Genomic DNA, 10,344 nt, shown 5'->3' with positions numbered 1-10,344 from the left:
TTATTTGGATGTCCAGTGGTATAACCCACGTAAAAACCTAGTTAAACGACATATTCCACAATAGAAACATGATATAAATGGAAAAAACCTACTGTTCTAGCTATAAAAATAGCACAATCATCCACAGTGCATGATATTTCAATAACCGCTTCATACGCGCCTCAGGATGACGGACATTAGTTATTAACAGACATTCACAAAGACGCATAGTCCTGCAACAATCTATCTATAATAACACCTTTTGGAAGTACCATCCATGATATACAGTAAAATATTAAAGTTGTGGGAAGTTTATGTGGCTTAAACTGTATATGTTTCATTCGTCCCCGCATGCTGTTTCATTCGTCCCGTCCAGGAGGGACAGATGAAACATTACCCACGTCCCAGCATACTTAAACAGAAATACTTTGTTGTTAACTTTTTAAAACTTAACAGTACTCGGTATAGCCAACGCGCCGGTCTCTGTATCGGGGCTGAACGAGTTGTTTTCCTAAATGACAGAAGAATAAATGAAGGTTTAATTACTAGGTAACTAACCTGCTCTGTGTAGCCGGAGCTCAGGCTTCCATACCGCGTCCAGTAGTTTGCGCTGCCGCTCGACCGTCCTCTTTGAACGGCCCAGTTCCTCTTCATACTCCGCTATGGTTCTTTCAAACAGTCCGAATATCTCCTCAGCAGCCGCGACCAGACGCTCATTCACCGCCACTCTCAACATTTCTACTTTAGACATGTTTAAACTGCTACACAGACACCGTCGTGATATCTAAAATGCTAACTACTTCCACAGCTAAAAGCACTGCTTCCGTGTTCCGCCAGCAGCAGCGGGAACAACGCAGGGCCACTTCCGGCCCGAGTCTTTCAGAATAAAGGTCACTTTACTGGAGTGTGCGGTTCTCAATGTATGCACAGTGATGGAAAAAGGTGTCAGATCTTTTACTTAAGTAAAAGTACTAATACCACACTGTAAATACTTCTTTACAAGTAAAGAAAAATGTATTTTAAGTATAAATTTAAGTAAAAGTACTCATTGCAGAAAATTCCATGCTAGAAGCTGTGAAGGATCCAACCAGCTGTGTTTCATGGTCTCATCATCTCAGCTGGACCTGGAGGCCGATATTTAGTTGGCTAGTTTCATTTCTAATAAAAACAGATTTTTATAAACTCCGCCGGATGTTCCTCATTTTCAGCCGGATGGCCGTCCCCGTCCTCTGGCTCTGTGTTGGCGCTCTAACCTGCAGCTGATTTCTGAGGACTATGGTTACCTGGTCCAGAGGCACCGTGGCTCCGCCCAGAGCTTAGCCCTGCCCAAGACGATTGTGATTGGTTTAAAGAAACGCCAATAAACCAGAGCAGGTTTTTCTCCCATCCAGGAATGCTGCATGGACTAGCCAGACCCTCCTCCGCGGTGCTGTGGAGGAAGGTCTGGACATGCGAGACTGTGGCGTGTGTAATGAAGGAAAAAAAAAAATCAAAGAAGGTTTAGAAGATTTTAATTATTGTACTAATACATATTATTTCTTCTTTATTGTGACGTTAACTGCCTCCTTTAATTGTACAGTACTAAATGCAGAAACATTTATTTATGAAATAATACATGTTGAAAATAATTACTCCAGTAAAGTATAGATACCCAAAATTTCAGCTTAAGGAAGGTAACAAAGTATTTGTAATTACTTGACATCTCTGACCACCATCTATTGTATGTCAACATATTAGTGCTCCAAAAAGTGCTCCTAAAAGTATAGTATACTTTCTTTAGTCTTAAAAAGCATCTCTATAAGTAATCTACAGTGACTAGGCCCTATGACATTTAAGAAAAGACAGCAGGGAACATCGTCCCATGTTCATCTGTCGTTGGGGGAGGGACAAGTGTTGTGGGCATTTCTTTTATTGAGGACAGAACATCTGTTTGCATTTCATCTCTTCTTTGTAGCTATTTTCCCTCCCACTGCCATCGGTATAGAACCACCACATCTGTCTGCAGTGGCCTATCTGCACCCCACAGAGGGGGCCTTCACTTAAAAGAGTCAGAGCAGAGCTGCAGACGACCGCACAGCTGATCTGAGAGCAGCTCTTTGTTCTGTTCGCCATCATGATGAAGATAAAGACCTCAGAGGAGGGACTCCAGATCCTGGATCAGTGTCCTTGCTGGAATCGGCAGAGACAGCCTGTGCTGACGATGCTGGCAGCAGAGAGGAGGTGCTGGGGGGAGGGAGGTGGAGGACGAGGGGGAGGAGGCAGACCAGGAGCAGCAGGTTGAAGACGATGGAGACGATGAAGAGGAAGTGAAGGAGCCAGAGAGACAGCGTGTCCAGACAACATATGGACAGACCTGCAGGTGGACACAGGTGAGGAAGTCTTTATGGTAACATCTATAAAGTAAACACTGAACATTAAAAACACCTTGTTATCAACATTAATAACTCAAATAGTTTAATTTATTTAACAAGCCAGTGTTACAGCCAGGATTTTGTTATATATCATATTAAAATGTATTAGAGTATGTTTTATTTATCTGGTTTTAACCAGATCATTTTACACTCGTATTTATCATCTGCTCATTATGTTCAAATTCTCTGATGTGTTAAAAATAAGCTTCTTAAATTCTGACTGAATAAACTCTATGCTCCCCTTAACTAGCCTACCTCAAACTATTTGGTTAATCGGTTTATTGGTTTGAAAAATGAATAAAAAGTAAAACTTCTCAGATTCCAGCTTCTTAAATTGATTCTCTCCTCTGTGACAGTAAACTGAATATATTTAACTTGTGGACAAAACGAGACTTTTGAGGATGTTATGTTGGGCTTTGGGAAACTCTGATCCACTTTTTTTACTTAATTTCTGACATTTTAGAGACTAAACAGCTAAGTCATTAATGGAGAAAATAACCGACAGCTTAGTCAATAACAAAATTAATTGTTAGTTTCAGCCCTTCCTTAGAGTACAGGAATCAGCAAAAAGGAGCTGTAGCACCTAGACCCAAAAAGGGAAACAGGGCCCCCCCTTCTGGGGCTAGACAGGGGAGGGGAGCTCAGCGGTGAATGTCTGGTAGTTGGGCCTTGACCACTGGAGCTTGATTGGGCACACAGCCCGAGAACAGCATGACGGGGACGCTCCGTGGGCCCACCACTCGCCAGGATAGGCATAAGGGTCGGATGTGAGCTGCACTCGGGCAGGCAACACAGGGCTTGGCTCAGCCGTGTTAAGCAAGGGGGGAGAACTGCAGACCCCGACCCTAAGATCAGCTTCAGCTGTTCTTTAGTTTCTGAGACTATTGGTCTAAAAACCAGAAAGTGTTCCTCCTGCTCTATACACTAGACTCCCTTTAAACAGAATGAATCAGAGTTGTCTTACTGTTGCTGTCCTCAGATCTGGTAGACGCACAGAGGAGAAACACACAGGTAGATGTGACCAGCTGATCTGACTTCCTGCAAACAAAACAAAACACAACCAATTAATAAGAGAATAAGAGTCTTACCTGAGTCTATGTGTTACCAGAGTCTGTAGTTTTACCCGAGTCTGTGATGTTACCAGAGCCTGTGGTGTTACCAGAGTTTGTGGTGTTACCTGAGTCAGTCTGTGCTGTTACCTGAGTCTGTGGTGTTACCAGAGTCTGTGGTGTTACTTGAGTCTGTGGTGTTACCAGAGTCTGTGGTGTAACCTGAGTCTGTGGTGTTACCTGAGTCTGTGGTGTTACCTGAGTCTGTGCTCTCACCTGAGTCGTGGTAAACCTGAGTCTGTGCTCTTACCTGAGTTGTGGTGTTACCTGAGTCTGTGCTGTTGACTGAGTCTGTGATGTTACCTGAGTCTGTGATGTTACCAGAGTCTGTGATGTTACCAGAGCCTGTGGTGTTTACGAGTCTGTGCGGTTACTGAGTCTTGCTGTACCGAGTCTGTGGTGTTACCTGAGTCTGTGGTGTAACCTGAGTCTGTGCTCTTACCTGAGTCTGTGCTCTTACCTGAGTCTGTGGTGTTACCTGAGTCTGTGGTGTTACCTTAGTCTGTGGTGTTACCTGAGTCTGTGCTCTTACCTGAGTCTGTGCTCTTACCTGAGTCTGTGGTGTTACCAGAGTCTGTGCTGTTACCTGAGTCTGTGGTGTTACCTGAGTCTGTGGTGTTACCTGAGTCTGTGGTGTTACCTGAGTCTGTGCTGTTACCTGAGTCTGTGGTGTTACCTGAGTCTGTGCTCTCACCTGAGTCTGTGGTGTAACCTGAGTCTGTGCTCTTACCTGAGTTTGTGGTGTTACCTGAGTCTGTGCTGTTACCTGAGTCTGTGGTGTTACCAGAGTCTGTGATGTTACCAGAGTCTGTGATGTTACCAGAGCCTGTGGTGTTACCAGAGTCTGTGGTGTTACCTGAGTCTGTGCTCTTACCTGAGTCTGTGGTGTTACCTGAGTCTGTGGTGTAACCTGAGTCTGTGCTCTTACCTGAGTCTGTGCTCTTGTTACCTGAGTCTGTGGTGTTACCTGAGTCTGTGGTGTTACCTTAGTCTGTGCTCTTACCTGAGTCTGTGCTCTTACCTGAGTCTGTGGTGTTACCTGAGTCTGTGGTGTTACCTGTCTGTGGTGTTACCTGAGTCTGTGCTCTTACCTGAGTCTGTGCTCTTACCTGAGTCTGTGGTGTTACCAGAGTCTGTGGTGTTACCAGAGTCTGTGCTGTTACCTGAGTCTGTGCTCTTACCTGAGTCTGTGAGTCTGGTGTTGATGGGACACTGTAAGCTGCAGGTGTCCAGACGGTTTCAGGTGAGTGAGACTCATCACAGAGACAGATGAGAGGCGGTTGGAGGACAGATCACTGATGGAGACAGTTTGATTGTGAAAAGATGGAAGAAGTTATGACATGACAAATCAGTCTGACCTGAGTACAGAACAAAGCCAAAGAGAGAAATTAAACACTTACATGTTTTGTATCTTTCTGCAGCTGCTGAAGCTGGGCAGACTGTGGATCAGGTTGTGGGACAGATCACTGCAGACAGACAGACAGACTAATATGCAGCAAAATTGGACATACTGTACATTAACAATCACTGAGTCAAAATTGCCACAATGGTCTATTTCAATGTACACACTGCCATGGTTAGCTTTGCTAAGCCTTAGCCATGCATGCATATGCCCACACCCCTAAAACATCACCTGTTTCATTGTCTATTTTAAAATAAATAGAACCATAATTACAAAGCAAACGCCTGTGTGTCCTACACACAATTCAATGGTGCTGAGCACGGTGCAGCTACACTCTCATCTCATTCATCTAAATTGCATGTTTGATGCTTTTATACAGTATGTGAAAACTTTAGCTAACGTTAGCTTGCAGAGCTAATGTACCCGTTGGGCAACAGACTAAAGAAAATGACAACACCCAAACTTGCATTCCGACCAGCGGTGACATGTTGCTGTTTGTAACACTAGATTTGGTTTAACAAAGACGCTAGAATAGATAGATAGACATTTATTGATCCTTTCGGAAATTCATCTTGCACCATGCAGCTCATCAGATAGATAAGATAGAAAGACAACACACAACAACCCAACCACTAAACCAACAACAACAACAACAACAATACACAAAACCAACCATCTCTACATCATAACATATAAAGTGCCATTAGCACCAGTGGGCTATCAATAGTAAAATGCATCATCAGGACAGAAAATAAGATAAGCAGAGACAACAGATGGGTCACACCTCCATGTTTAACAACATATCTTTAAATGTTACAGCTAAAAATGACTACACTTCAAATTAACGGCCAGTTGTCTAGTTTCATATGTATACTGTGTGTAACATTAATCCAGGATTAATGTGTGTCTTCTGAAGAATTTAAGGACAAAGTGATACGCGGCCTTGTTCTGAGCTGTTTTAAGCTGATGTTTTTATTTGTATCTTGGCTTCTTCTTCTTAAATGCTCTTATTGTCTTATCATAAATGTCATAAGTATCTGATAAAAACTTTCTGTTGCATTTCATGCATAAACTGTGCTCTATAAATACAACTAATATTTTTCTTCCCCTCCCCCGTTTTCATTGTGTACTAATACTCTTCATCATATGTCAATTTTAGTTGTTTCATGTGAGCATTCACATCAGCCTTTAAATGTTAGTGTAGCTGAATGTACATGTGCAAACAAACAGGTTAGATGAGATGAGAGGACTCTTACAGCTTCTGCAGGTGGGGCAGCTCCTCACACAGGTTGTCAGGTAAGGTGGAGATGTGGCTGCCTGTGATGGAGCTGAACACATCAAACAGTCTTGGATATTTATTCAGCCAGGTTCTTTGACTTGTTCAAATCAGTGACAGAGAACTGAACAACATGACTAGACCCTCTTATGCTTTTTGGGATTTTGCTCCTTTTTTTGTGTGTTATATAGTTGTTTGTGTATGTAATAGATAGCATAAATAATAAAAATGAACTTTATGCCTGCCTGGAACACCTCCCCCACATTCCTGTTTCTAATTTCTCAGTTAGTGATGTCACTGATTGAAAATGCCAGCTCAGTTTTTCATATGTGCTAATCATAGGTGCTGCCTGAGCAAGCTCAGCCTGCCCAGCGGCTTGTTGGAATTTAGTTGACCAATCACAACAGAGTGGGTCAGCTGACCAATCAGAGCGGACTGGGCTTTCTGAGGAGGGCGGGCCAAGATCTTAGACCTCAGGAGCCGTCATACAAATAACCGGCGCATGTACTGACTCAATAATGTTTTAGTGAGTGTTCAAAATCTGGTTTGGCCGTTCCCGATATAGTTCACTAGTTCATAACCACTGTACAGGGAATAGTGAGTGAATGAATGAGGGAGCGGTTTCCAACACAGCCAGAGTGTTTCAGGTAGAGGAGCTGCAGCAATGGGCAGTATGAGAAATATAGTTTTTTTTTTAACATCAAAGGTATAATAGGGGCTCTTTAAGGTAGAGTATTGGGATTGTGACAGTTAATCAATTGTTAATTAAATGGGATTTACAGGGTTTCCAGTCTGCTGGTCCCAGTGAAGTCTGGTAACTCTGTGATGAGGCTTCCACTCAGCGACCTGACACAAAAAAACACAGGAACAACAAAGAAATTGTATTTTGTATTTGCTTTGTCATAATTCCTTAATCTGGCTATCAGCAGGTCAAGCCGAGCTCAATAGATCTGAGATTGAGAAATTACCCCAAAAAAGGGCAAAAAATGTCCAAAAAAACATTAAAAATAGCACCAGATGTTTTTGAAACAGACGGGCTAAAATTGATTGTGTTATTAAGTTTGATGGTCTAGACTCCACTGGGGGAAAATGACTATACACACACAGCCTCTATAGCCCTTATAATTTAACATTGCCAATGACTTGCTTACAAAACATATCAACGTGTCATGCAACATGTTCTTTCAAATTATATCAAACTTAAAGGAAGTCTCTCCTTATGGAACTGCATAAACACACATTCATTCCATCTGAGTTTCCATAGCATGGATACATACAGAGTGTGGAGGTCTGGCAGCAGCTGGAAAGACGAGTGTCCCACAGTGTGAAGAGGATTATTCTGGATATTTCTGTCAAGATCAGCAAATTTGTTGAAAACATGAAATCATACAGTACAGACATTTACCATGCCCCCCTCCCCCATTTCAAAGTATGTAATGCATAATACAAAATCACAATACTAAAAGGCAAACAGCATTGTGGGTGATCAGGGACACTCCTTTGCCATCTCATTTGAATTTTTGCCTTTGTTGCCAAAAATGCCATGTGATTTCTGCTGCAAATTTCCCCACAGGAACAATAAACTAATTAACTAACTAACTAACTGTTAATTGGCATCAGTTATGATGTGAACTATTTGGGGTCCAGTGTGAAGGTTTTACCCACATCGCCTCGATGGAAGGATTTCCAGAGAAGCTGTTTCCTGGGACGACTGAGATGTTGTTGTTCTGGAGATTCCTGCGGGGAATACATTTGACAAGTTTTATCTATCCATTTTTAAAATGAATGTTAAAAAAAAAAAGAACAGTGTGTTTTCCTCACAGGTCTCTCAGGTTGTTCAGGTGTCGGATGGCTGCAGGGAAACTGCTGATCCTGTTGAAGCTCAGATCTCTGCAGACGCACAAAAAGACATCAACACGGAAGATACAAGCATCAGTGTAAATACCATCAATCAATAATCAGTGTAAATATCATCAATCACGGAAGGCTTGTATCATGTGGATGTGCTGAGAGTCTTGTTGTCGTTACTTAGAATTCCACACGGGGGCGACATAAAACTATGTACTAACAGCGCATATAGAGCATGATTGCCATTGAACTTTCTTTTATTATCTAGTTTGACAGTCAGTCATAATGGATAAAAAAACATTCATTAACTACTTTAAGCTAGATTTATTTTTGGGCTAAGTTACGTGCTATTGAATCAGTGCAATACTCACATACTCACCCATACCAATACTACGCTACCACTACCCTAACCAAGTACTTCTGTTCATAACGTTTGAGAGAATGTATGAATGTATGAATGTATGTAATTTTGTATAAGAATGTAATTCTCAGGAGACAGCTTTGTGCTGTATTATCAAATATTCCTAGTGCATCATCGACATAGATGTTTAAATAACATTTCTTATGATTAAAAGAGTCATTACAGTGTTTTGGCTAGTCAGTCAGATTAAAGCTCCTCAATAGGATTTAGGAAAAATGAATAAGAAAAAAGTTTGAAATTCAGTATTAGTGAACTCCAAATACAACTGCTATATTTCATTTAAACTTCTAAAGTCACTTTGTTAATCTCTGTTGGACTGTAGTTTTGTTCGACATATATGGAACTTTTGATGAAGATTTGGAGGAAGTACTTTTATAGTGACCTCAGAGACTTTGATGTGTGTGTGTGTGTGTGTGTGTGTGTGTGTGTGTGTGTGTGTGTGTGTGTGTCTATAGACACAGTAGTGCCTTAATGTGTACGTCTGCTCAGAAACAAAGCGACCGCAGGCAGATCTATCTCATACAGCTCTACGTTGTAATAGACCAGTCTGGATAAATGCCAGCCAGATGCATTCATGCTGTAAAGACGCCACAGTGAACCTCCTCACTGAGTACCAGAGTACCCAGAGTACCAGAGTACCCAGAGTACCAGAGTACCCGGGAAAGGGTTCAAATCAAGGGCAACTGGCCTTAGTTAAAGGTGCTCCGAAGACGTTACATCTCTCATGCGTGAGGCTTCTTTGCTTCTGGCTGAACAACGGAAAGCCAGCTAACAAACCTCTGTCAAGGTGATAGATACCGCTTCATTTGTCAATGCTCCCACCCCCCCATTCAACAATTGCTTTTATATCAAATCAACAGCCAAGTGCAATTTAGCTAGCAGGTGAAGACTACAAACAACGAAAATCACCAGTTAACTTAATTTAAATTTGCAAGAACTATACACTCATACAATAAAGACAACATAAGTTATAAGACTCACAGTTCTTGAGGATGCACACACGCAGTCTCAACTGGCTAGGTATCCTCCGTACAGCAGCTGTCTCTTTTTTCTTTCTCTTCCTTTTTCCGCCGAGTCCCTGCTCGTGGCGTGAAGCGTGTGTGTGTGTGTGTATTCTCCGACATGCTCTCACAATCACCGCTGATAGGCGGCCTATTGTACAGCCCTGTTTCTGATCCCGTGGGGGGCCGCCACGTCAAAACCAACTTAGAAGAAACACTGGGATGACACGCAGCAAAGGGCCGCAGATCGGACTTGAACCCAGGCCGTTGCAGAGGACTCAGCCTACTTGGGGCGCATGCTCTTATTGGGGGGGGGGTAGAGGTCAACCCATGTCTTTTAATGGGTCCAGAGACCTGTTTCACAGCCTGAATATGCAAACTCTCTGGTTCTGCGGGAATGTCCGAGTATCAAAGTCAGCAATTGCTCCTTTCAGTGTCATACCATTGCAGTTTGAAAAACACTTTCACATCTTTTTTGGTTTGGAGCACAACCGGGGGGGCCAACATTTATTTTTACACTTACATTTCAATTTGCACTGCTGACTGTTTATTTACAGTACCAATTGTTTACATATACATCTGCAATACCGTACTTTAACTGTAATATGCAATTACTTTCCACTGCACTTTAATCCAGATAGTTTCTGCCCAAACTTTACTTTATTTGTACTACCTTTAATCTTTGTTATACTGCTCATTTTAGCCTAACTTATATATCTATCTGTAAAATTCTGTCTATAATAATAATAGCCGCCTGTAATATATTCATAGTACATACTCACCTGAAACTCTGTAAAACCATTAGTATATTATGCTATTTGCACATATCTGTAAAAATTTGCAATTATAGTAATATCCTCCAAATTCCTAGCTGTAAATCTTGCTCACAATACTTGT

The 10,344-nt window shown here is 41.9% G+C and overlaps 2 protein-coding genes across 2 annotated transcripts in view; both read right to left on the bottom strand.

The window, feature by feature from the left end:
* LOC116693440 (oocyte zinc finger protein XlCOF6.1-like) overlaps positions 1-801 on the bottom strand; it is a 4,494-nt gene extending 3,693 nt beyond the window's left edge. The window contains exon 1 of the mRNA XM_032522431.1: positions 538-801. Coding sequence (XP_032378322.1) covers positions 538-730 — 193 coding nt within the window. The 5' untranslated portion in view covers positions 731-801. The remainder of the gene's footprint in view (positions 1-537) is intronic.
* Positions 802-1,466: 665 nt separating this feature from the next.
* LOC116693988 (leucine-rich repeat-containing G-protein coupled receptor 5) overlaps positions 1,467-10,344 on the bottom strand; it is a 13,984-nt gene continuing 5,106 nt past the window's right edge. Inside the window, exons 4-12 of the mRNA XM_032523379.1 lie at positions 7,999-8,067; positions 7,843-7,914; positions 7,455-7,526; positions 6,958-7,023; positions 6,158-6,229; positions 4,900-4,965; positions 4,681-4,794; positions 3,355-3,428; positions 1,467-2,332 (exon numbers count right to left, since the gene is read on the bottom strand). Coding sequence (XP_032379270.1) covers positions 2,091-2,332; positions 3,355-3,428; positions 4,681-4,794; positions 4,900-4,965; positions 6,158-6,229; positions 6,958-7,023; positions 7,455-7,526; positions 7,843-7,914; positions 7,999-8,067 — 847 coding nt within the window. The 3' untranslated portion in view covers positions 1,467-2,090. The remainder of the gene's footprint in view (positions 2,333-3,354; positions 3,429-4,680; positions 4,795-4,899; positions 4,966-6,157; positions 6,230-6,957; positions 7,024-7,454; positions 7,527-7,842; positions 7,915-7,998; positions 8,068-10,344) is intronic.

This window comes from Etheostoma spectabile, chromosome 8 (assembly GCF_008692095.1).
Source record: "Etheostoma spectabile isolate EspeVRDwgs_2016 chromosome 8, UIUC_Espe_1.0, whole genome shotgun sequence".
NCBI classification, from domain to species: domain Eukaryota; kingdom Metazoa; phylum Chordata; class Actinopteri; order Perciformes; family Percidae; genus Etheostoma; species Etheostoma spectabile.
The sequence above is the reverse complement of the archived record's forward strand: the minus strand, read 5'-3'. Positions and strand labels throughout refer to the sequence as shown.